Source organism: Balaenoptera acutorostrata, chromosome 7 (genome assembly GCF_949987535.1).
Source record: "Balaenoptera acutorostrata chromosome 7, mBalAcu1.1, whole genome shotgun sequence".
In the NCBI taxonomy this organism is placed as follows: domain Eukaryota; kingdom Metazoa; phylum Chordata; class Mammalia; order Artiodactyla; family Balaenopteridae; genus Balaenoptera; species Balaenoptera acutorostrata.
Window position 1 is genome coordinate 97,988,972 of NC_080070.1, and position 27,616 is coordinate 98,016,587.

General features: G+C 37.9%; 1 protein-coding gene across 3 annotated transcripts in view; it reads right to left on the minus strand.

The window, feature by feature from the left end:
* The window catches only part of RELN (reelin), a 529,785-nt gene that overhangs the window by 197,107 nt on the left and 305,062 nt on the right, over window positions 1–27,616 (minus strand). For all 3 annotated transcript variants that reach the window (XM_007177312.2, XM_057550217.1, XM_057550216.1), the window contains exons 10-11: window positions 25,830–26,070; window positions 6,908–7,053 (exon numbers count right to left, since the gene is read on the minus strand). In XM_007177312.2, the coding sequence (XP_007177374.2) occupies window positions 6,908–7,053; window positions 25,830–26,070 (387 nt within the window). The remainder of the gene's footprint in view (window positions 1–6,907; window positions 7,054–25,829; window positions 26,071–27,616) is intronic.

The window sequence follows — 27,616 nt, forward strand, 5'->3', positions numbered from 1 at the left end:
ACCTCTCAAATTGAGGTCATCGGGGGCTTCCCTGGTGGCGCAGTGGTTGAGAATCTGCCTGCTAATGCAGGGGACACGGGTTCGAGCCCTGGTCTGGGAGGATCCCACATGCCACGGAGCAGCTGGGCCCGTGAGCCACAACTACTGAGCCTGCGCGTCTGGAGCCTGTGCCCCGCAACGGGAGGGGCCGCAATAGTGAAAGGCCCGCGCACCGCGATGAAGAGCGGTCCCCACACCGCGATGAAGAGTGGCCCCCACTTGCCGCAACTAGAGAAAGCCCTCGCACGAACCGAAGACCCAACACAGCCAAAAATAAATAAATAAATAAATAAAGTAGCTATAAAATTTAAAAAAAAAAAAAAAAAAAAATTGAGGTCATCTGGGCTTTAATTCCAATTTTTTATTAAAAATTTTCAATAATCAATACTTTTTTCAGTCTGAACTACAAGCTTTACTTTTTTCCTTGCTCACTCCTCTTTCTTGAATCTATCATACTCCTCTTGGATTAATTTCCAGGTATACATCTTCTAGTAATTCTTTCAGAGAGCATTCAGGGGTAGTAAACTTTCTGAACCCTGTGTGTCTGAAAATTTTTATTTTTCCCCAATACTTGAATGATATTTGACTGGAAGAGAATGTTATGTTCCAAATAATTTTCTCTCAGAACATTAAGATAACTGCCTCATTTTATAAAATTATGCTTAGTGTTACTAAGGAAAGTATTATACAGTGAATCTCATCTAGAAGCTTTTAGCATTTCCTCTTTTATCTGCATTCTGAAGTTTCTCCCTGATGGTCTAGGACTGGATATTTTTCCATCCACCTTGCTAAACATTTTCATTCATAGGAACTATGTCTTTTTCTTTCTTCTTCTTTTTTAAGTCTTGTGAACTTGTCTTCAATTATATTTTTGAATATTTCATTCCACATATTCCCTCTGACCCTTCCTCCTTTTGGAATTCCTATTATTTCTAATGTTAGAGGTGCCAATCTCCCCCCCTACACTTTAAATTTCTTTTTCTTACATCCAATAACCCTAAGTTTTGGAAAGATTTCAAGACTCAAATTTCCAGCTCATTAATTTGTTCTTCAGCTATGCTTATGCTCATATTCAGAGGGAAAAAATCCATTAAGTTTGTTTCAACAATCATATATTTTCATTTCTCACATCTCTATTTTTTCCTCACAAAATCTGTTTTAATTTCACAAATGCAGTATGCTCTCTTATCTCTCTGAGGGTATCAATTATACTTCTTATAAAATCTCCATTTGTTTATTCTGCTACTTCTATTTTCTCAGCTCTTAGTTCTCTAGTTTGATGAATTTTTTTTAATGGAGTGGATTTTCCTCAGATTTGATGATTCTAGATCATTTGCTTAGATTTGTATCTGCTATTCTTCCTTAGTTTTGGTGTAAAAATGCCCACCAATGGGAGCAGATGTGTCCTTGGGTGGGGGGTACCATAGGGGTCCTTGAGGTTTCCAGTTACCTGGCATTGCCCTGCTTCTCCATTCCAAGTGTCCACATTCACTGCTTGTTCCTAGGGGCAGACATGCCTGCACAGAAGTGTGTGTAGTCAAAGACTCACCTACTTAGCAATCCCGACAGCAGGACCCCAGAGACCCATCTGATTCCTGTGTCCAGTACCTAGGACCCTTTTGTAGTGTCTCATTCAATATATGTTTTGGGTTATAGTTTCCTCCTTCCAACAGATCCTTTTCTTCTCTCTCTTTCTCTCTCTCTCTCCTTTCTTTTTCTTTTGTGCAACACTTCATAATTCCTGACTCAATTAGGGCACACTTTCTGTCATTATAGATTCATTTGCTTGTTTTCTGTAGTTTTCAAGGATTTGGGGCAGGTGGGGAAGACTAGAGCATGCTGTGTTGATTCAATAGTCTAATATTCAATTATACAGCCATAAAAAATAATGAGATAATGCCATTTGCAGCAACATGGATGGACCTAGAGATTATTACACTAAGTGAAGTAAGTCAAAGACAAATGTCATATGATATAACCTATATGTGGAAGCTAAAAAAATGATACAAATGAACTTATTTACAAAACAGAAATAGACTCACAGACATAGAAAACAAACTTATGGTTACCAAAGGGGAAAGGTGGGGAGGGATAAATTAGGTGTTTGGGATTAGCAGGTACAAAATACTATATATAGAGACTTCTCTGGCGGTCCAGTGGTTGAGACTTTGCCCGCCACTGCAGGGAGTGTGGGTTCAATCCCTAGTTGGGGAGCTAAGATCCCACATGCCTTGTGGCCAAAAAACCAAACCATAAAACAGAAACAATATTGTAACAAATTCAATAAAGACTTTAAAAATGGTCCACATCAAAAAAATCTTTAAAAAAATACTATATATAGAATAGATAAACAATAAGGTCCTACTGTATAGCAGAGGGAACTATATTCAATATCTTGTAATAACCTATAATGGAAAAGAATCTGGAAAAAGAAAAAGAAAAAAAAAGGATCTGAAAAAAGAATATATATATACATATATATATATATATGTATAAATGAATCACTTTGCTGTACACCTGAACCTAATACAACATTGTAAATCAACTACACTTCAAAAAAATAGTTTAATATTCATTACATGTGTGGAGCTTCTCTAACATGAATACTTTGGTGACAGCAAAAAAACAGATATTTTTTAAAGTTATCTTAATAGTTAAAAACATACAATGTTTTCATTTGGGATGAAAGACAAGTATACAAATTCCATATTCTAGTAATGTGTTTTTCTACAAAGCCCGCTCCCACCCAAAGACAGCCTCAGGTGGGTGAGATATGGTAGTTGCTAACTAAATGATGCGTTTGTGAGGTTAAGCCAAAGTTCAGAAAGGCTCACATAAATTAACAATGTATCTATTTAAGTTTCTCTCTTGCTGAAGTAACAGATGTGTCTTCTTTAGGAAAAAGAAAAGAAACTTTAAAATCCTACTTAAAATAAACCTATCAACATACAGCTTTATGATGTAAAAGGCAAACAGCTTTTGCATCCTTGTGATCTGAGATCAAATAATTTGACTCAAATGGAAAGAAAACAGGAATATTTGGAAAGTGGGTTCCAAAAAAGTCATAATGACACTGGCTTTTTTTTTCTTGCCATTCATATGAAATGTTTTGAAGCTATTATTAGAGAGGACTGCATACTCTTTTTTCTCTCTCATAATTCTTATGGGAGAAAAATATAGTTAAACGAGATGAAAATATTATATCCATATTAATAATTTAATTTTTCTCTCTTAAAAGAAAGTGACCTCAAAGCTACAATCCAATCAATTTAATTGGTCACTCTTGAATAGAGTGGGGATTTACCACCTACGTTTTATGTCTATTTTAGCAGGTGAGCTTCTGATGATAAATTCTGTGGGTGGTGATGGTTGAGGGGAGGAATGAGACAAATATTCAGTAAATCTGCCTGATAAAACACAGCAAGAATTTCACTACCAAGTTCCTAATCTGTGTTTCTTTGTCAGCTTGTACCAAGAATTTCACTACCAAGTTCCTAATCTGTGTTTCTTTGTCAGCTCGTATCCTAGGTAAAAATGTTTCACGTTTATTTGATTGTCACAGGATTTTTTCCCTGGAGCTTTGATTGTAAATTATTATAACAGCTTTCTTTCTCAGATCAATAAAGCATCTTTTGGGAGTGGGTGGATGTGGAGAGGGGGCACACACACACACATTCACATACAATGCTATGGATTAAAGCGGCATTTTACCATCATCCCAAAACAGAGAAAATACTAAATAGTCTCATTATCCTTTTATACCTTTTTTAATAATATAATGCCAATGTGGATAAATGGTTCACCAGATGAGAGCATAAATGAGGTAGTTCTGAGGGGGGCGGTGTGGTCTGATATCCTAGGGGAAAAGCTACAAATAAACCTAAGGGGAAAAGCTACAAATAAACCTAAGGTGTGGTTGCTAGAATAATTAAGCTGCTTTTAGAATTTAGGTGAATTAATTGTGTTCTAATTAGAGTGGCACAGGTGCTTTTGTCAAGCACATTATTCTACATTATTGGAACAGAAATCTGGTGACAATGTCGCAGCCTGAAAGTATCGGCCTCTTATCTGTGACCAAAACCTGATATATCTCAGTACTGAGAAGTGGACAAAGAAACCACCTGAGTCACTGAGCGAATGGAATTTGCTCTGATGTTCCTCTGTATCTGTGCTGAATTTAGCTCTTTTTTTAAGCATAAATACTTTTAGTTCATTTTGTTTGTTTTGGGAGATGAGTATTTTGGTTTAGCCACAAATTCTCACATCAGTAGTACTCTGAGATAGCAGAATGTCTGATCTGTTAATTGGAATATATTTTTTGCCAGCTATTTTTCTGGACTAGTACATTAATTTTCTAAAATATGCTTGGTTTCTTCTAATATCAAAACTATTCCTTTCTAAGCTTAATTCATAAAGGGTTTTTTTGTGTGTTTGTACTAAGTCTCCACTAATGTAAGTAGCAGAGAGCTGTATGGACCATTAATCCATCCAGTAAGCATTCTTTTGTTCTTTTATAGATGCTTTTTGATACTACAACAAGCTAAAACAAAGAAGAGGGCATTCTAGGAGAGGGAATATGTGGATATGAAGGGCATAGGTAAAAATAAATTGTATCTCTTCCCAAAAGAAAAAGAGGACATTAGGACTTCGAGGAAAGAGATAGCTTGGTAACTAGCTAGCCAGCTAGCTACATAAATAACAGGAAAAGGTTTACGCATGTTATCAGAATGGTACCACTGGAGACTTGTGTTTCTTTCTCTGCTTTAGTGGGATGGAGACTGGGTATCTGGACAACACTGTGGCATCATTTGTGTTCCTAGAGGATGTAGGTCTCACTGAAGAAAATGACCTACAACTGCTGCATAGGTGGTATTAGCTTGGAGAGGTGAAGGAGTGGAGGTCACGAGTCTCTGGTGCTTCAAAATTTGGGACCCTCTCATAGGCAGTTAAGCTCCATCATCAGGAAGGGGATTTGAATTGGTCTTTTATATCAGGAGTCAGAAGGAAAGAACTGATATGGTGATGTAAAGCTGGTGATGGATCTTTTACCTCTAGAAGGTCGGTAAAGAAGACTTGGCATGCATTGTCAAAGTTCTAGACCCCATCAAAGCCCATGGGTCTGTGAGGGGAGTGGAATGAGCCTTATGTAGTATAAGGATTACAAAGGAAAGCAGCCAGATTCCTGGGGAGATCCTGGACATGAAAAAGAGGAACAATGGTTGCTGATGCCTCAAGGAGACACCACAGCCACACTGGACATGGGACTTCAAGGGTGACAGGAACCTTGAAAAAGAAGGGCTCTGTGGACTGAAGAGCTTGAACATTACTGCTAGGCTTGGAAAGGTCAGTAGTGCACCCTGGAGTGGGGGGGGAGTCCCTCAAAGCGTCAATCTCCTTCAGAGGCTTCCCACAGCTGGACTTCCCTGAGGCGGGGAAGAGCAGGGCTGGGTCAGCTGCTGTAGAAATCTAGCTTTCAACAGTGAGAGACCCTGACGTGGCAGCAGAATGTCAAGCAGCAGTAGCAGTGGCTTAGGCTGCTGGTCAGATTTCCCTCTTATTGGGTCCCAATGCAGTTTCTGGGCAATGCATAGGAAGTGGGGAACCCAAGAGGTCAATAGTGGCCTTCTCGCCCCTCAGACACTTAGAATCCCATCCAATTTTGATTGAATTTGTTGAGATCAGAGGGACGTGACTACCTCAAATGTTGTGTTCTGGAAAAGTTCCTCGTAGTTAAGCATTAAATTATTGCTATCTCATATCCATCATGAAATTACACTTTATGTTAATTTCATTCATCTTCATCATAGTCTTAGAAAACATACACTAAACAGCAGTGAGGGCCTGGTGTTATGATTACAATTGTATACTGCAAAAAAAAAAAAAAAAAAAAGCCAGGTGCAAACCAGAGAATTTCTAGAATTTCCTTCCAATTCATACTACCTTATGAATATTGTTTCTCTGAACCTATTAATTTTTTTCAACTTGAATTTCTGAAAGTGCTACTCAATTAATAGGAAATATCTTAGGGCCACTGGACCCAGAAGAAGGCACACAGCTCAGAATGGCGAGAAAATACTACCACCAAACCATCCTCATTGTTTCAACCTCAACCCCATATTCTTTCTTTAAAAATCTCTCAGGGACTTCCCTTGTGGTCCAGTGGTTAAGAATCCCCCTTCCAATGCAGGGGACGCAGGTTTGATCCCTGGTCAGGGAACTAAGATCCCACATGCTGCTAGGGCAACTAAGCCCACACGCCACAACTAGAGAGCCTGCACACTACAACTAGAGAGCCCGTGTGCCACAACTACAGAGTCCACGCACTCTGGAGCCCGCACGCCACAACTAAGAGAAGCCCACACACCTCTACTAAGACCCGACACAGCCAAAATTAAAAAAATTTTAAAATATTAAAAAAAAAATCTCTCAAAGATTAAATTTTACCCCCTAAAACAATTTTTACAGATCACAGCCACACTCCACTGAAAATCAGGTAACAGCATCTATAAATCTCAGACCCCAGGAAGACAACTGAAAGTCTCAATATAAAAGTAGTGGAAAGATTTTATATTCTATACGCATTGAAAAATAAAACACCTTTTCCCAGTAAAAGCTGAATAAACAAAGACGAGATATAAGTGATTCAACTGAAGTTAAAAGGTATTTGCAATCACAAAAATTAGTATGCATAGAAATAGTTGATTACCTAATAAAGAATGTTGAAGATAAGTGTACCCCTTTTGGCTTGTCTATGATAAGGATCACCAGGATTAAGTATGCTTTTGCTATTTAACAATATGCATTTAAAATATTTCCAGTGGAATAAATGTAAGTGCTATACACAGCATGGGAGATAACAATTACTTACCCTGTAGGCTGGCTCTCAAATTCTTCTGACCACTGCGCTTGAATATCCTCTGTAGAAAGATCTACATCCCGGGTGGTGGCAAAATTGAACTCACTGCCTTCATTTCCATGGAAATAAATGGAGTTCCCATCAGACTGACAGCTATGCTGTAGATAAAAAGAGAGCATGGGGTGTCTGTTGAATTGGTTTTGTAGCTATATCTGTCTTACTCATGTATAATTAGAGTTTTTAGGAAAGTCATTATGTTATTCCCTCTATGGTAGACTCCGAAATCAAAAGAAATTGTTACCTCTTTTTTTTTTTGGTCTTGTTTAATTCAATTACAGTTTCTCTCTAGCTTATTAAGTTATCACAAAAAAGGAGTCAAGAGGCCATTTGAGCTTTGCCACCTCAGCCTTCAGTATGAAACAAGAATATTTTAATTGGAATAATTTCCCGTCTTTACCACAGTCCTTGTTGTGGGAATTAAGTGTGATAATGACTTGTCATATATTTTCAATACTGTGGTTACAGGCTAAATCACACTGACCTTTTCAATATTCTATATATTTCTGGCTTGCCATTCAAGCCTTTCACAATTTGTCTATAAATGGGATATGAGCCGAATAGCTTGCTAATCAAAACATGGAATACAGAAAAGGTCAAAGTAATCCCTGATATGATCGTATATTCTCAGCCAGCTTTTGAGTAAAAGTGTCTGACCAGACCTAGGAAGTGCATGATGTCCCCAACGAGGAGCTCGTAAACAACAAACTTTGTTATTCTCCAAAAGAACACCAGGCTTACAAAGAATAAAGAAAAATAATTTTTTGTGATGCTTTTTTTTTAACCTACATTTTTTCAGCTTAAAATGAATAGTCGAAGGCAAGATACAACTCTGGAGCTGAGTAAACTGAGTATTTAGTTTTTAAAAATATGATAAGTTTTTGCATTAATCATTTTTTGGTAATGTCACACATAGAGAAATGCTAATAAATGAAAGACCAAACATTCTTTTAAGTTTTATATACTCTTAAAGTAGGAATGAAGAAAAATAACTGGACAGAGAGTATCAGTTGGGCCCAGTCTCTGTAGGTTCTGCAGGACAGGGATCACATCCCTGTATTCCAGGTTTCAGCACAGTGCTTGGCATATGGTAGGAATTCAAAAATATTTGTTGAATAATTCAATAAATGAATACATGAATGATATGGTTATGCCTTTCAGGTAATTAACTAATCTGTTATGGAGAACTCATGATGCAGTAAGCATTAAGGAAGGTCCTGGAGGGAAGGGGTTTATAAGAGTATAATAATATCTAATCTTTGCTCTAAAAAATTACAGTCTAGTTGATATTTATCAAAGGCAGCATATGGAAAGTGCTAATGAGTGAAGGAAGGTAGGAATCACTGTGTCCAGGGCTGGTCTAGATGAGCAGGCTTCATGTATTGAAGAGCAGGTCTTCAATTTGGCTTTAAAGGACTGAGAAAAATCCAAGTTGGGTGACAAATTTGAATAAATTACATAGCTGATAAGTAGGCATAATTTTGAGAATTAGACTGGAGCCTGACTGTAAAGGATCTTAAATGGTAGTCTAAGAGATCTCTGCAATATGCCATTAGCAGTGATGTTCTAAAACAGAGCAGTGATGTGTGCAAAGAAATGTTTTATGACTATTAAACTAATTATGGCAGGTAAAATCAGTGGGGAGGGAAATCAGACTTCTATACTGAAAGAGTAAAAAAGCTTCCAGAAGCTTCCAGAAGTTCAAGAGAATTGGAGCATATGATCTTGGGGGAGTCATTTCACAGCACTAAGATGTAAGGCATACCCACTGGGCCTGCCATCAGCTTAGATAATACTGTAGTGTGTGGCAGGCTTCACCTGCCTGAGGCTCTTCTTCACACCACAATGAGTACAGATTATTCACGGATGTTATATTGAGCTCATTATATATGATCCTTAACCCACATACATTGATCAAAACTAGGATTCAGTTTATTTAGACAATAGATTTTAGAAGTTTCACTACAAAAAGAAAAGTTGTAACTACGTGAAGTGATGGATATGTTAACTAACATTATTGTGGTAATTATTCTGCATTAAATACATCTATCAAAAAAACCCAAAAAGCAAAACAGTAAATAGAAACTGTCAAGCAATGACAAACCCAAGGATCGGGCTTCCCTGGTGGCGCAGTGGTTGAGAATCTGCCTGCGAATGCAGGGGACACGGGTTCGAGCCCTGGTCTGGGAAGATCCCACATGCCACGGAGCAACTGGGCCCGTGAGCCACAATTACTGAGCCTGCGCGTCTGGAGCCTGTGCTCCGCAACAAGAGAGGCCGCGATGGTGAGAGGCCCGCGCACCGCGATGAAGAGTAGTCCCCACTTGCCGCAACTAGAGAAAGCCCTCGCACAGAAACGAAGACTCAACACAGTCATAAATAAATAAATAAATAAATAAATAAAAGACCGTGAATTTCAAAAAAAAAAAAAAACCCAAGGATCCTCCACTACTATGCACTCTGTGAAGATAATGAATGCTAACTAGAATAACAAAGATTACTTTCCTAATAATAAATCCACCGAGCTCTAAATAGTGGTTTTCACAGTTATCTTCCCATTCTGGAATCCTGAACAACTATGGCTTATGTTTATTTAGAATTAATATAAGGACTCTGACACTGATACAAATGACATTAGGTCACTGTCCAAGGAAAAGGCATATATGAAATATCTATACATGTGAAAACAGAATAATCTATATTACAATTTAAAAGGATATATTTGTGTAATGAAAAGAGTGACTTGCTTAACATAAAATCTTGGTCATATCTGGCTAAACATCAATTTAATTATTTCCATTTTGATTCCGTTTACCTCAGAATTGTTTGTTAATATTTTAAGACTCTGTGTTATACATAACTATGCTTTGCTACTCTTCCAAGATTTATATTATTAACATATTTGATGCATATTTTAATTTAGTTGAGATAGAAAATTTATGTAAAGAAACACATCATTATGAAACTGAATACCATACTGTTAAACTCACTTCACAAAATTAAAATGAGTTGGTGTTTTAGAAAAATCGAAGTTTTTTTTTTTAAGATTTATTTATTTATTTTTGGCTGCGTTGGGTCTTCGTTGCGGCACACAGGATCGTCATTGCGGTGCGTGGGCTTCTCTCTAGTTGTGGCATAGCAGTTTTTCCCTTCTCCAGTTGTGGTGCACAGGCTCCAGGGCGCGTGGGCTCTGTAGTTGTGGTGCCCGGGCTCCAGAGCACGTGGGCTCTGTAGTTTGTGGCACTCGGGCTCTCTAGTTGAGGCACACGGGCTCAGTAGTGTGGTTCATGGGCTTAGTTGCCCTGCGGCATGGGGGATCTTAGTTCCCCAACCAGGGATCGAACCCCGCGTCCCCTGCATTGGAAGGCAGATTCTTTACCACTGGACCACCAGGGAAGTCCCTGAAGTATATTTTAAAGGATCTTTTTGTTAAGTTATTTGGCTGTTACCAAATACATTTGGTAGTTTAGTAGATCATTTATAATTACACAACTATTAAAAACTGGCTATCAAAAATATTTTTATATTTAATATTGTATCTATATGAAATGATGGATGTTCACTAAACACTGTGTTAATCATTTCATGGATGTTAGTCAAATCATTATGCTGTACACCTTAAACTTCTACGGTGTTGTATATCAATTATATCTCAATAAAACTGGAAGAAAAAAATTAGCTATCAATATCTTTCTGTCATTATAACTGCTAGCGCCAGCATATGAAATACAAGTAATATTTACCGTAACAAGTATGAAGAAAGCAACCTGAAAAAAATGAACACTCACTTTGAGTGTTAACCAATTTTCATAATTGCAGAATCTAAAAACTAGTAGGATCTGTCTTTGCCAAGTTTCCATGAAGGACAGCATGGTGTAGTTTTTTACATAGTTTATTTTTATAGGGAAGGAGCTGTTCTTCACCAGTTGGCAGTAAAAGGATAATACTCGAAGTCTAAATTCAAACAAACAGGGCAGTGGTTTATAACAGTCAGTGCTAGACTTGCACTGAAACATCTTAACCCTGTCTGTCGAGTTTAGGGGAAGATTCAGAGTCCACTCTATTCTCTCTTCCCAAATGGGCCCAATGCCCTTTTGGGTGTGGAGGGGGAAAAGTATTGCTCTGTGAATGTTTTCTTCGTCATAGTCTTAGTACATCAACACATTGCTAAAGAAAGTTTGTGACACATCCAAAGTGAAGAGCCACAGCTCAGCGTGAAGTGAATCAAATCCCCCTGTCTCTTAGCAGGATGGGGCTGCCAATATCTGGGCAGCAGGGCCTGGAGACGCACTGAATGCACACACTACAATGGATGGCTTGCTCTGCTCCCCACCATGCTAAGGAGATCAGGACATAATTTCTGCCTCAGCCATTATGAGTAGAACACATGTTTTCAAGGTTTGGAGTAAGGGTAATATAAGCCAGCTGGGTACTATTGGGACTATAAAATAGGGGATAGTCTGTGCAAAACTGGTGAATTACTGAGCCATTTGAGCAGGAATGGGCAGGAATGGGCCTACCGATAAGTTGATTATGTATAATCCTTGTATTTAGGAATCCTGGGAAAGATAGGGGGCCAGTTCAGGGTTCTCATTCTTAGGATTCCTACATCAATTACAAGGCTAGTTAAAGTCTTACATTAATTCTACTTTAGAATTGGTCACAGGGGGCTCAGTGTCTTAGTATTGGACTGGTTTCCCAGATGCTCTCCAAACTGAGAATTTATGCCTGACTACATTCAGATTGAGATAGAGCCCCTGTGCCTCTGCTTGTTTGAGATTGCATCTCTGCCTCTGAATGGAAATCCACCACCTGTGTGGGTAGGGGTGCTTGAACTTTCCCCTAGAACCCAATTCAATTAATTCAGCACTTACATGTGCTGAGGTGATTAAGGTTAGAAAAAAACCCAAAATACTGGAAACCAAAAACATTCTTGACAAGGAATGAAAACTCAGTTACTTTTCATCCTCAAGGAGTTTAGGGATTGGAATCAGAAGGCATGTTCCGATGCATTTTCTCTACTGAATGGCTACATGGTTTTGCACAACTCATTTAACCCATCTAGGCCTCAGTTTCTTAGGCTGTGGAATGGGGCCAATAATATCTATTTCCTAGAGACGCTGTTAGAAGCACAAATTATATTATATGTGGAAGTGTTTTTTTGAAATCTCTAAGTGGTATAAAATAATTGTTATTTTATTTCTAAATATGCACTTTTCCAAAAATTTCTAAATATGCAGTATTATATTCCCTTTGCAGTATATACCCTTGGCAGTAGGTTATAGAGAAGTAGAATATTTAAATCTATTTTAAATTGTTTCTCATTAGACTAGTCACTAAAATTCTTCAGATCAACTTAAAACCTTTAGTAAAATGTAAAAGAATATGTTGCACAATACAATATGGTAAAATATTGCAAACATTCATTCATTTTCAGGGCATATTGAGCCATCAATTAGAACTTCAAAAGTTCTCCAAATTTTGGCAGATTACCAAACATTTTCCTTAGGAAAACTTAATAATGCAAGAAGTCTGCTGCCACTTTTCTTACAGATGAAATGTATAACATTTATGTATTTATGTTAAAGATCCAAACAAAAAGTGAACTGAAAGTATGAAAAGAATTTCAGAAAATTGCTCTCAGTGATTTTAATACCCAGTTGTTTTTGTTCAGCATCTATTCAAACTCATGTCATTTGTGAGACAATTAAAATCTAAACAACTTCATAAGACAGTTAAATGTCTAACTCTGTGAGATATATGAGCTTTAAGATGATAAGAAGAATACTTTGGAATTCAGGGCTACTTTATTTTGAGTATGGTAAAAATATAGCAGGTTTTCTTGAGTAAATGATTACAAATAACATGTGACTTCCTGAGTCTTAGCTTTTTATTTTATTTACTGTTGTATTGGAGACAGTTTTAATAACTGAAACGTCCAGCATAAATGAGGGTACAAGAAAACAAGACTCTACTGGTTAGGATATAAATTGACAGGATTATTTTGGTTGAATAATTTGGCAGTAACTATTTTAAAATTTTAGTGTTTAATGCAACCTTACCCAGAAATTCCACTTCTAGGTATCTATGCTATAGACAAAAATAGCATGAGTGCTTGAAAATATATGTACTAGGCTGTTTACCACAGCATTTCTTGTTATAGAAAAAGAAGAGGACAAATTTCCATAAATAAGGAATACTTAAATGGATTATAGTAGAGCCACATGATGAAATACTACACAGCAATGAAAAAGAACAAAATTGATCTGGAAGGTGGATGAGCTGCTATCTTAAGTGGAAAATACAATTAACAGAACATATTATCATGTGAGTCTTAGCTGTTTTTTTTTTTTCATAGTGAAATCAAGTACAGTTTTATTTGAGTCTTCGCTTTTGACTGAGTTATGGTGAGTATATATCAGGTAATTAAGAATTTATTTTTGGTAAAATAAAGGTATAAATTCTGCAGATGGCTCTATATATTTCTTTCTATCCCTAGCCTTCCTAATTACATTAATGGTGATGTTAATTATCATTATTTTTACTTCATTATTTTAGCACTGACCAATGACAGTTTTTAAAATCACTTAAATATCATCCTTATTTGTTTCCATTTGTCAGTCAAACATATTTTTCTACTTTGCTGTTAAATGGGTTTCCTTTACTTGAAAAGCAGAACACACTGTAACTGACAAGAATTTGCCATTCAGAAAAGCATCAACAGGAAACATCAGTGAAAATTCCTCAATATAACAAGTCTTTGGCCACAATTCAGGATAGCATTTGTCTAAGGCTGCTCCCTATACTCTGTTGAAAATGTTAATGACTTCACCTCTGTTCTTGTAAAAGTACTTACAATTGCCTTCACCATAGTTTAATTAGGTTTTCATCAAAGATGAACACTGAGGTACCTCTTAATGTTATCTCCCTGGAGTCTAATGGCCCTGATGATTCTTTCAGACATCTGTAGCCTTACAATTTATTTTTGACGATATCCTTTTAGTTGGAATGAGTATATTGGGCATTTGGGCAATGCCAGCTTGCAGAGAGCTGGTGGCAGATGGAATGAAATCTGCCTGGTATGCCTTCCCCTCCACATGAGCAGAGAGCCATCCATTTCCTCCATTAAGGAGTTGTCACTCAGCCCACCCAGCTGGAAGACCATTTTTGATAGCCAAGCTGGCTGGTGGCAGACAATTCAGATACAAAGCGCACTTTAAAAGGAGCTAAAACATCATTTGTAGGAAAATTGAAAATGCACAGCTTCCACCACAGCCAATTTTTTAATGACTGTAATATTTTAAGTGATTATTTTTGCCACTTCAGATTGCTCCTTAGAGAGGAGAGGTTTTTAAATTAAAATCTAGGCAATGCATAACAGTTGAGATATGAGGAGCAGAGGAAAGAGAAATAAGATGAATAAAATTAATTAAAATGGCATTGTTGGCAGAGCCATAAATTAGCCACTGTCTGGCTGGAAATAAAATATATGGGTATAGGAGTTTCTGGATTAAACTGGGATGTATGACTGAGTGACTAGAAATGGACTGACCTACAGCCTACAAATCATTGTGTTTCCTAAGCCTTTCACCATGCTATAGCTATTATCATATAGAAATATATATATTTCCTACATCCTGGTTCAATGGTCTTTAATGGTACAGACTTTCATGCTTATAAAAAAAAATAGGAAGAGAATGATTTCTCTCATGAGGCAAAATGAATTTCTGTCATTTTCCACACATTCAATTTCTAGGTAATTTAATGCCAGTTAAAAAACTGAAAACTTGGCTATGAACACAGTCCAGGTGCAGGAGGGCTGAAGTGCATTTTCTCTAGTCAACACAATAGATTCAACCACAGTGAGCGAATTTTAGGGAGCTTAAAGAGTGTTTCTTTCTCATTATTTTATGGATTCATTAAGCATTTGAACCACTTTGTACTACGATTCATAAAGATTCAATTCATGGTATATTTTGTAACAAGTGTGTAATTATTTGGCAATAGTTATGACAACTCTAAAATGGCAATAGTGACAGATTTGAATTGGAGTAATAAGAGAAAGAATAACAATGTAAAATTCCATAGGGCAGTTGTTAACCTTGTCTGTAGAGATCAACTTAACTTTCACAGAGTCTGAAGTTTTCAGACTGGCCTCCTCAAATTAAGGCCAAGAATGCCAGGCGCAATGTGGGAGGCTGCAAGATAGTGAGAAACAAAAGGGCTGGGGCTTTAAAATACAACATAGTTGGCTTTGAAAATCAAAGCTGTTTGATCTTGGAGAAGCCACTTAACCTCTCTGAGCCTCTATATTTTCATCTGTGAAAAGGGGCAATTGTGAGGATTAGATGAGATAGTGTAAGTAACATGCTTATTCTAAAGACTGATGAATCTTAGGAAATCAGTAAATTCCCTTCCTTCTTTCGTCCCCTATCTTCATTCATTTATTTAAAAACCCTTACCTTAATGAGTGCCACTATGCAAATAATTGGGCTATGTGCTGTGCTAAGTACAAAGATGATGGGTAATGTTACTATGTTTTGGATGTTCAGACAGAATAAAATAAATTTCACATTGAATAACATATTAACTTAATTAGTGATTAAATGTGTCAGCTTCAGACCATAAACAAACAAGAAAAGGGTGCATAGTCAAAGACGCTCTGGGGATTTGTTTGAATGGTTATTTTTAGTAGAATTTATCGAAATTATTTGTTTCTGTGTTACTGCCACTCTTGTCATGGTGATTTGGCTCAATTCCATGTTTCACTAATGCTATTCCACATTAATTACTGTACAAATAGGCCTTATTGGGGGGAAACTGTGAAAAGCACACTACTTACGTTTAACCCTTCATCCCCAAAGTACTCTTATTAGCTTAAAATATATTCTGGCTCATTCTACAATATCATGTACCCACCTCTTGGGGGAAACATGACAATAAGAGCAATGCAATCCAAAGTGAAAAACATCCCAAGCAAAGGGAATTTACAGAGACAGCATGCAATTAACCAAGCTGGAATCCGGCCAGAAAATCATAGGTAACATTCTGATTCTTAATGGAAAAAGACGTGGGAACATGGTCTCGCCACAAGTCTTACTGAGTTCAGGTTTATCCTCATTAGAAAGCCGGTACTCAAATCCCTCAAGTTACAGACCAGATAGTTTCCAGTACAGCGATTTGCAAAGCACATTTCTGGAAAGCACATCTGATTTCCTCCTGTTTGTCCTTACATTCTAAAAAAAGAAAATCACTGAATGGATTTTTGAAACCGTTTTCTGGGGTGCCCAATTCATGGAAGACAAGTTAGGCATTATAGTAGGCAGATACTGCTCTGCCAGGGGATTATATTCCCAAAAAGCACATTTAAAAATAAATTCTGCTTTGAATGTGATCATCCCTTTCACCATTTGTCTCTGACTTTTTTCACTAGCCTCGACTTGTGTTAAGACTACATTTTCAGACAAATAAATTTACATTTTTTTCATAATTTGGATATTATAACCTTTATTCTCCATTAATGACTCAACAATTTGTGACAATAGTATTAGACAGGTGACAGCAGAATTCCAGAATGAAAGCTCCAATTTTTATTCAGGACTGGAGATCTGCCTAGTGTCCACTGGGACAAGGAATTTGGCAAATGCATAATGTACAAGAGCTATAAGAAAATTAATAGACTCTCTTGCTCTGACTTAATTCTTCTCCTTAATGGGTTGTTCATTCACCTGATGGCTGTTGTCTTCATTAGGGCCTTTCGGTGTTTGTTCAACTAGGAAAATTGACACTATGATTGGATATTTATTAACAGTAAATGGAGGAGAGAGGCAGCAGTCTAACTGGAAGTAGAAATACTTCTAAATTCTGTATACTTAGCTACTCCCAATCCTTGGCACATATCTGCAAAATTTCATAATTTACTTTTTAAGAAAATTTCTTTTAAATACATTTGAGCGCAGCCTATTCTAAAGGACAAACCTTCACAACAGAATCTGTGACATTTCCTACTGATTTACTTCTCAACACAAGTTGACATAAAAGTGTAAAAGGAGTAATCTGGAATTCTTTGCTATCCATACAATGAATGAGGGTAATAAACAGAAAAAGATTAGCAGGTGCAGGCACAGCAATCAGAGTGGGATGATTTCTTAAAAATAAAAAATACGAGGAACAGCACATATCTCCTAGTGATCTGCACTTAATCTGTGGGTCGGTCAATTCCAGAGTTGACAGAAGCCAGTGATTTATGCCTTTGCAAGCTGAGGGTAACCAGGCTAGCTGAGCAGATATAAACATTTATTAACAGTGAGTGAGCAAAGTGTGCTCTCTCTCTTTCTCACACACATACAGATATCAAGGAGTTGTGGATGATTCATGCTTTCAAAATACAAATTTTGGCTGCCACCAAAGATGGGAGTGACCAAACAAACAAAATGAAGCAGCTGCTTGACCAATATTTACCTCCATGGCATATTGATCCATCTGGAAATTCTGCTTCACTGGGTAATATTAAAAGATGAAGAAAAAAGAAAAAACAAAGCAAAAAATCTGCTCATAGCTCTTTCCAAATCATTTGTTCCTGGGTTCTCCTCTGAGTACTTTCCTGACCTTTGCAGCTCTTCTCTCTAAGGGTGAGTTACAGAAAGCAGGTAGCTGTAGCAGCTCCAGGCTGACCCTTTAAAAATCTTACATTTAGTGTTTTTCTTTGAACTTGAAATTAAGGACATTTTCAGATTGCAGGATGTGTTTTTGAGGAGTTGGGAAGAGATGACTTTGATGGATTTGTCCAGATGTTTTAAGAATGACTAAGGACAATTAAGCACTAAGTACTCAGGGTCTTTATAGACATGCAATGTTCACCTACCATAGATATAAAACTTGGAGGATAAGGCCTTCCTCATAGTGCTGGCACCTACAGATGATTCATGAAATGCCACCATTACTACTGCTGCTGCTGCTACTACTACTTATAATTATGGTTGTTATTATTATTATTTATTATCCAGTATCCATGCTACTCAATGGAGATGGATATGAGAATCCTACCCAAGGGGAAACACTGATTCTTGATTCTATACGTCTTAAATGGAAGGGGCCAAAACATTCATTTCCCTTAAACCTTGATGACAAAACCAAGACCATTTGCAAAGAGTTGGAGCACCAGAAGTTGCCCTGAGATTAATCATTCCCCCATTTCAGGCAGGAAGAACGTGCCTCCCACTATTAAATGCGGCAAAACATCCACAGCCATCTGATAGAGAGCGGGGCTGTCAGGGGATGGCAGCTGTGGCAGCAGCAGCCAATTCTAGCAACTGCAAATGATGGACTAACAGAGTATATTCCGTATCTTTAGAATAGAAACAACTGACACAAATAATTCTTGATTAGTTTAGAAATTGTACACAAAAGTAATTTTAAAAAAGGATGCAATATTCTGCAAAAGAAGGAAATACCATCGTAACTAATAATTAAGACAGGTGTTTCACTATCAAGTGGGTTCAGGCTCCTTGCCTTGCTGAGTCCACAATGGACTTGCTGTGGAGACTGCTAATGAGGCTGGTGCTCTGGCTAGCTTTCTGACTTGCAGTACTAGATTTATTGGCATCTAGAGCCCCACCTATTTGGTTGTGAACAGAGGGCTGCTTAGGGATTCATGGGAAATAAAAAGATTATGATGGTAATTAGAAGCACGATAAGAATGTGGTGTCCCTTTTCTTCCACATGGGCAGGTTCTCTGGAAAAACACTGGAAGCTGAGTCAGGCAAGGCCATGAATTTGTGAAGAGAATGGAGGAGGAACACAGATGGCTGTCGAGGAAGAACATATTAATTCTGTAACCTCTTACAGTCCTCTTCAGCTTACCAATCCAAATAAAAAAGTGCAACAAACATAAGGTCGGGTTCTACATTAAAAGCCGATAGTGTTAGACATCTACTTCATATTAATTACTAAAGAGCCAACAGATGGTAATGGCCTTCTACCAGCCCAGGGCAGATTTAAACTGGTGACCTATAATTGCAGTTCTCCAGATCACATAACTCCTTAAGTTAATGACTCCATTTGGTCTTCTATCGTTCTGCCCTACTTGAGATAAACAAGGACAGGCTCAGATGAAATGAATTAAATAGTACCAAAGAAATTGAAAAAAAAAATCTAAAGAAGATAAGGAGAAATATGTACTATGAATGCCAGTGACTCATTTTTATCTTTCCTATTTGACCTGCCACTCTCAAACATTATTTTCAACATCAACTGGACAGTTTACATACTCACTACTCTCTATTACCTTATTTTATGAACAGCAGCACTTAAAAAATCACTTGTTGTTAATAAAGAAAACTACTATTAATATTATAATTACATGAATGCCATTTCAACTTAATTCCAGTGGAAACTATTTCTTATTTTGATTGCCAAAGTTACATCTACGGGCAATATTTGTGTCCAACCTAATCAATTTACTGCATTTGATTTTGATATTACTTTAATGATATATAAGGATGACATAATTTGTGAGTTCTGTATTTTTTCTATCCTATCCCCTGCCCCAATTGGAGATATCAGCTCAATCCTTTGCCTTTTACATATTTTTTTCCATATTCACTTCCCTGTAGAGTTGATTTGTTCTTAAAGTTTTCAATGAAGAGGACACATACTAATTTAGCCCTTTATATATGCCAGGCACTGTTCTAAGGGTTTTACATGTATCTTCTTATTTAATTATCACAACAGGAGATGGATACTATTACTATCCCTGTTAAAGGTGAGGACACCAAGGAACCAAGAGGTTAAATAACTTGCCCAAGACCACATGGCTAATAAACTGTGAAACCAAGATTTGAACCCAGTTAAGCCCATTTTCTTAACAGTTGTGCTATATCCAGTCCCATTCACAATATTTTTAGCTGCCTGCATGTCATCACTGAATATAAAATTTATTTTCTTTCCCCACAAACTAGATCTTGATATTTTTTCAGTTTTTCATTCGTTCAACTAGCACAATGTATCATGTACCAATACTGGAGATTCAAAAATGGTAGAAACAGTTCCCGAGCTTAAGAAGCTAACACGCTACCCAGGGAGACAGAAACATAACTACAAAGCAATGTTGTAAACACTCTCATAGATGTATATTTACGGCATAACAGAATGTTGAAATGGAACTAGGTTAGTGTTGGATTTGGTTAAGGTGCCAAGAAAATAGGTAGCAACTGCTCCACATTCCAAAGAGAGGTGATGGACCAACTATAAGGACTTAGCAAAAGAGGCGGTAAAATGGCTTAGCCACTTACTCAAATTGAGAGCACACAAACTTGAAGCTGAAGTATGTAGGTAGCTGGAAAGCAGAGAGATGATTCCTTTAGAGAGGGTTGTTGGTGAACTGTGGGTCACACCCATGCCCTTGTCAGGGGAGGAGGGTACCTTCCCCTTGCCTCAAGCCTGGTGCTCAGGACTTCAAGAACACCCCTTGGAAGGAATGCTGTAAGGGCTTAGACTAGTGCCTGGGGCTGCCTGGCAGGTAGCTGGGTAAAAAGAGGGCTGCACTTCAAAGTAATTAACTTCTCTTCTCCCAATGATGGATTCAAGGTGAATGTTTACCATAGACTAGAACTGGGCCCATGCACACAAGAGGCAGTCTGGTTTGTCTAAGATCCTGCCCCCAAGGTCTTCCTGGAGGGGCAAGGACCCTTAGAAGAAAGAGGCTGAGGTCATGAGTCAGAGGCCCAGTGGCTAGGAGTAGAAGTAGACATGACCTGAGAGATGCATTGGGGAGCTACAGGTGAGAAATCGCCAGTTCTGGTGAAAAGTAGGGGCATTTCCAAAGAGCTTTTTGGTAGAACCAAGAGAGAGCCAGCTTTGATCACTTGCCAGACCAAGGGATCAATAATTCCAGCTTACAGCGTCTGCCTCTTGATTCTTCTCCTGCCTCCTGACCCAGCCCCGGGTGGTTCAGAGGCTAAAACTCATGGCGGTTAGTGAGGAGGGAGAAGGAGCTGACCTCTATCTCTATTCCTACTCAGCAGACCTAAGCTGGAGGAGAGGAGAAGCTATGGGCGAAGCTTGGAGTTTGCATTATTACGGTGAACTGTGTGGTATTTGTTATGGAACGGAGACCGGGGACTAAAGTGATTGATTGCTTTTTTGGTCTATCAGTAGTCTTGGGACCTGCCTTAGGTTTGTGCAAAAAGGATAGAGATTTAAAAAGCTGTCTGAGTGAATGTGAATGGTCACTAGTGAGGAAGAAAGAATGTTTTTTTGTAGCCAGTCTCCAACCTCAAGTCCTGCTTATTCAACCTCATGGTTATAGCAGCACAGAGAGGAACCAGACGTTAACTATGCAAAACTTCACCCAGACAATGACATTTGAACTGGGCCCTGAAGGATGCTGGGGAATGACTAGGCATAGAAAAAAGAAAGGTGGAAAAGCATGTCTAAAAGGGTGGGAGTGTGAAATTCTGTGTTGTATTTGTGAGGCTGGCGCACAGGGGAGCAGGAGATGAGGATGAAAAGTTAGGCTGGGCCGAGATTGGAAATGACCTTGAATTACAAGCTAGGGAGTTTGGCTTGTCTCCTCTAGGCCTACACAGGAAGCCATCAAAGGTCTTGAGTATGGAGGGTGCATGATGTAATTTCTTTTAAGGAATGACCGTGTCATTTTTTGTCAGTGGCATCCCTTTGTATGATCCTTGGCTCCAACATCCTCGTCACAGGAAGTCTGCTACCATGAGACTGTTGATTTCTCTTTCTTTAGTGTCCCCCTGTTCTCACTCTATTTCACCTTCCCTATAGGTTACTGCAAATGCCTCCTACCTCCATATGGAAAATATTTTAATACTCCTTTCTCCTTAAGTTCACTTTAGGTCAGCAGTGGTGGACCAGTAACTATGATTGTGAAAATAAAATCAGCTGTTGTAGTGTGGAAGAAAAGGAAGCAACCAGTGCTTGGTCTGAACTTACTAAATTCTGATGTATCAAAATCTGTCACCCAGAGAAAGGAATATATAGTACAAATGGAATAAAGCTGGGGCAAGATCAAGAAATACAAGAAAAACAAGAATCTTTCAGCCTAGAGCCAGAGAGTGATGGTGAAGAAAATAGGCAAATAAATTAACAAATAGATGATGGGAAGAAACACAGGACCAATAGGGAGCATGTCAGTTTATATTTACTACTTGTAAGAGCAAAGTTATGTGGAGCTGAGAGCAAGAGTTCTGAAGTTGGATTCCTGTATTTGAACCCTGGCTCTGCCACTGGAAAAGGGGCATTCTGGACAAGTTACTCAACACCTCCATGTCCACTTTCCAAATCTGTAAAATGGGGCTAATAGAGCACATTTTTATAGGTTTATAAAGATCAACTATATGAGATTATACATATATAATCTCACACGCACATCTGGAATAGCAAGTCCCTAGAATAATAAGTGAACGATAAAAAGTAGCTGTTGGGACTTCCCAGGTGGCACAGTGGTTAAGAATCTGCCTGCCAATGCAGGGGACACGGGTTCGATCCCTGATCTGGGAAGATCCCACATGCCGCAGAGCAACTAAGCCCGTGCGCCACAACTACTGAGCCTGTGCTCTAGAGCCCGCGAGCCACAACTACTGAGCCTGCGTGCCTAGAGCCCATGCTCTGCAACAAGAGAAGCCACTGCAATGAGAAGCCCGCACACTGCAACAAAGAGTAGCCCCTGCTCTCTTCACTCGCTCGCCACAACTAGAGAAAGCCCACGTGCAGCAATGAAGATCCAATGCAGCCAAATAAATAAATAAATAAATGAGGAAATTGTTCACGTTCAGAGCAATTAAAAAAAAAAGTAGCTATTATTATTTAACCAAAGAGTATCCTATCTGTGCTTGGACACTTTTCCTGGAATAAACTCTACTTTGTAATGACGCACACTTTCTTGATTGCTGTTAGACTCGATCTTCGATTTAGTTAAGATGTAAACATCTTGGAGAGTTTTAATGAATATAGAAAAGATAACGTACAGGTTGAACAAACAAACATTACCCTCAAAACTAAAAAGTCCAAAATAAAGCAATGTTCAAAACATGTCCTATGACCAATAGGAACACCGAGATATGCTTTCTAATTGGTTGTATTCGGTTTTCATCTCAGAGGCCACCCAGTAAAGGAACAATATTTGGTGGAGAAATTGCATACAATTTAAATGAACAGTTTTTATTTCTAGAACTCCAAATCACTTGGCAAAAGCAATTTTTTCATGCTTAGATGTTTGAGGCAAAAAGCAAAAGGTCGGTCATGCAAATGAGTTAAAATGACAAACTCTTAGATTTTATCATTGCACTTATTTGAAATTTTAAAAAGAAATATCAGCGGGACTTCCCTGGTGGCCCAGTGGTTAAGAATCCACCTTCCAATGCAGAGGATGCGGGTTCGATCCCTGGTCGGGGAACTAAGATCCCACATGCCGTGGGGCAACTAAGCCTGCGTGCCACAACTACTGAGCCTGCACGCTCTAGAGCCTGTGTGCCACAACTAGAGAGCCTGTGAGCCACAACTACTGAGCCCACATGCCACAACTAGAGAGAAACCTGCGTGTTGCAACGAAGAGCCCTCCTGCCACAACGAAAGATCCTGCATGCCGCAACTAAGACCCGATGCAGCCAAATAAATAAATTAATTAAAAATAAAAGAAACATCAGAGAAAAGCTTCTACTTGATAGCCAAAGATCCTGGTATAAATCATTACTACAATGACTTTTTTCTTAGTAGGTCTAGGTAACTAGGCAAGTCTCAAACGTGTGATTAGTAAGCTTATGAGTAAGATGAGAGACCACAAAGCAAAAGTATACTCCACACAAAGTTGTAATTTAAGTAACCATTACTATGAAGCAAAACCACACTTCATGCATTTTTATCATGGGTGGTACCAAAGTACAGTGCATTAAGGCACCAAAAAGCTAATTAGATTAGTATAATGATGACTTACAAAACAAGGCATAAAAAGTACATTTATATAGTAAAGGGAACTGAGACCAAATAATCACCAATGATTATCACGGGAAAAGGATGTGAATCCCAGGCCCTGAGGTCTCCATGTGTTTCCTGGGTTTCTTCTTGCCAATGTTGAACAGTGACAACAGAAATACTTCTCTTAATCAAGTAGTAGTGGGATATGACATGGGATATCCTTACAAAGGTTCTTTTCCATACGCATATGAAAGGCATCCATGGACTCTCTTTAAAGGAACCAAAGTTTTAGAGTCTTTGTCAAAACAAATTTCCATAAGGTTTACTGGGTGTTTTCTCATGCTGAGCAAAGATGATGCCTGTTCCTAATGCTAGTCAATTGGTGTAATTTCATCAACTTAAAACAAAGCATCTAGAGTTTGATTTGTTAAGCAACAAGTTATTGTGTCAGGGGAGTTTCCTAAAGAGGTGAAGGTTTTCTAAATAATTTGGAACCATTTTGAACCATGTTTCTAGAATTCAAATAAATTATTAAAAGGAGATGAGCATCTTAGATCTTTATATTCTGCTTGGGACTCCTCCTGTGACCTCACCCCCATGCAGCACAGGATTTTTTTTGTACCAGTGAGTCACATTTTAAAAAATTCTCCAATCTGCATCTGTACTTTATTTGTATATACTGGAAACTAGACAGAGTCTAGTTGAGGGTCTAATGGTATTTTAAAATATTGCCTAGGCACAATTTCTTACTCTACACACTCTCTGGACAGACAAGCCCATGATTTCAATTCTCATTCAAAAGGTTGATAATTGCCAATTTTGGATCTTCCTCTGAGTTTCTGATCCATACATCTAACCTCCCACCAGATGTTTCTTCTTGCCTGCCCCCAGGATTATCAAAATCAACATGTCCAAGGTGAATTCAACTCCTGTAATCCTGTTCCTCTTCCTGTTTCCTGTTTCAACAAATGGCATCGTTGCTGAAACAACGATGCCCAAACCTTGTCCTTGACACCTCCTGCTCCATCATCGTCTCAGTCAGTCCCCAATCTTCTCCATTTCCTCCTACAAATCTCTGAATCCATCCATATTTTCCCATCATCTCTCCCCTACTTCTGCTCAATGTGATCGCCCACTGGACTACTGTTTGCAGCCTTCTATTTGGTTTTCCTGTAGGCACTCTTTCCCTTCCATTCTGTCCTCCATCCTCGAAGGGATATTTCAAAACTCAGATCTAATTATCTGACTCTTATTCAGAGTACTTCAGCGACTCCCTATCAACTTCAGGATAAAGTTCAAACTCTACAGCAGCTTTCAAGACCTTTAAGGTTTCATCACTGGCCATATCTTCAGACTTTATCACAAGTCTCAACTCAAAATCTGTTAGACAACTATTTGGAACATTGTCCAAGGCCTCTGCTTTGTGCTATCGCCTTCCAGCCTTTATGTATGTGATTTATGATTCTAGAAACGCTATTCCTCCCTCCTGGCCAATTTGAAATTACCCTTCATTCTCTGCTTGGATCCCTATTCTCTTGGATAGTCTTCTTAATCCCTCGGGTCTGGATTTGGTACTGTATGTTGTATTTCCACAGCACTCTAAACCTTCCCAGCAAATCAACAACGATGCTATTTTGCACATGCATGTTGACATGTCTAACTCCCCCACTAAACTGACAGCCAGTGAAGGGAAGAGACATATCTGCCTTTTTGTGGTTATATTCTCTAGGTTCAGCCCAGTACATGGCACCATGGATTCTCAAAAATACTTGTTAAAGGGATGAATAAATGAATGACTTTCCATGCTTACAAGGGAGGGTAAAGTAATATGACCTATTCTTTTAATAGTGGCTTTAGTAAAACTGTTATCTCTGTACAATTTGGTTTACTGAGCTTTAGGTTTTAGAGGAGAGGAGAAGGAACAAAAGAGAGATCAAACCTTCACTGTAGCTCCTGGGAAGAAAAGCCAGTTGCCCGTGTCTATTGGATCCAGATTATCTTCTAAAACAACTTGTCTGTGAGCTGAGTTGATGACCAGGACGTTATCTAAAGCCCAGCAGGCTTCGTATACTTCACCTACTCGGAGATTTTCCTGCTTCCACTGAAACTGGACGTTCTCCCCTTTGGCGTCTTCAGGAAGGTAGAGGATATGGATGATTGTGCTGACATTGGAAGGGGCCCTGGAGAGATGAGAATTGGTGTCACAATAAAGTTCAACAGTGTCCACTTTACTTTTCTTATAGATCCTTTTTGTTTCTTAATTAAGACTGTGGTTTTCTTATCTTAAAAATATTGTACACATTACAGATTAAATACTTACAATCCCATACCCCTTAAATCTTTTAATACATGCTGATTATTAAGATGTTCGTATTGAGTGATGAAAGTTTAAATATTAAATGTCTTAATGAGTTTTACATTTAACACAAAGCAGGCAGTAAGCATATTCAGGCAAGCCAGTAAAGGGATAATTGAAGAGAAAATGGTACACCACTGCCATGGCTCCTGTAAAAAATCAGAGTGTATCCAGCACAGTTTTTTGTGAATGGCAGACACTCAATCTAAAACCATATACTTGGGACTTCCCTGGTGGTCCAGTGGTTAAGACGTTGCACCTCCATTGAAGGGGGCACATGTTTGATCCCTGGTCGGTGAACTAAGATCCCACATGCTGCGAGGCCAAAATAAATAAATAAATAAAATAAAAGTGCTTAAAAAAATAAATTAAAAAAAACCATATATTTTTTATGATACTGAGAAGAAAAAAAGGAGAAAAACTACAAAATTATCTTAATTTTAATTCTTACTTTGAAATTTTGCATTTATTAGAGATCATTGTATGCTATATGTTTCATAATCAGTCTTTATGTAATAGTTAATTTCTAGTAACCAGATACATTTTTGTTTTGAAAATGTCAAATTTGCCATGAGAATTAAATGCTCTCATTTAGAATTGTTTAGAATTCTATGCAGACCGGTCTTTAAAAACATGATATAATTTAACATGATTTTTATATTACATCTGTTACATCTAGGTCCTTTTGCTATATAATATTTTTATTAAACATTTTATTCTACCAAAGTAGAAACCTGCTACAGTAAAACTGATGGCTTTAGCCAAGATTAAAAGTAGTACTAAAATACAAACTAGTAGTACCCAGGGCTTACTATAAATCAGTTTTGAAAGGACTAGAGAAAAGCCATATTTTTCACTCACCAATGAAGCACATATAAATCCGTAGAATTGTCTGTGTAGGTTATGAATGGTGTACCTCACCTTTGGGGGTAATCAATTCCCCTTTCCTTTAAAATATTTAATGATGACTATGTTTTTAACTTCAAAAAGAATTTAAACTAATGAAGATGCTACATTTTAGTTTTAGGAAGTGATTGAAAATATGTCCACTCTGATCAATAATGGTAAATTTGCATTAAATGAGTGTGATAGTTTGGTGCCTGGACTAAAATTGAAAGTCTCATTTAGTGAAAAATAAATGGAATCAGCTGAGTGTGATCTTTATATCTTGTAATTAAATGTATACACTCACTATTTGTCATATCAAAAGCATGTAGCTGTTTTTCAGCAAGAAACGCACTACAATTTATCTAAACTATGGTATATAACTATTAGAGAAAAAAATGGAGGCATGAGTAAAACTTCCAATACTTATGCTGCTTTGCTTAAAGCCATTTATATAAATCAGTATTTAATATGAATGCATTTTC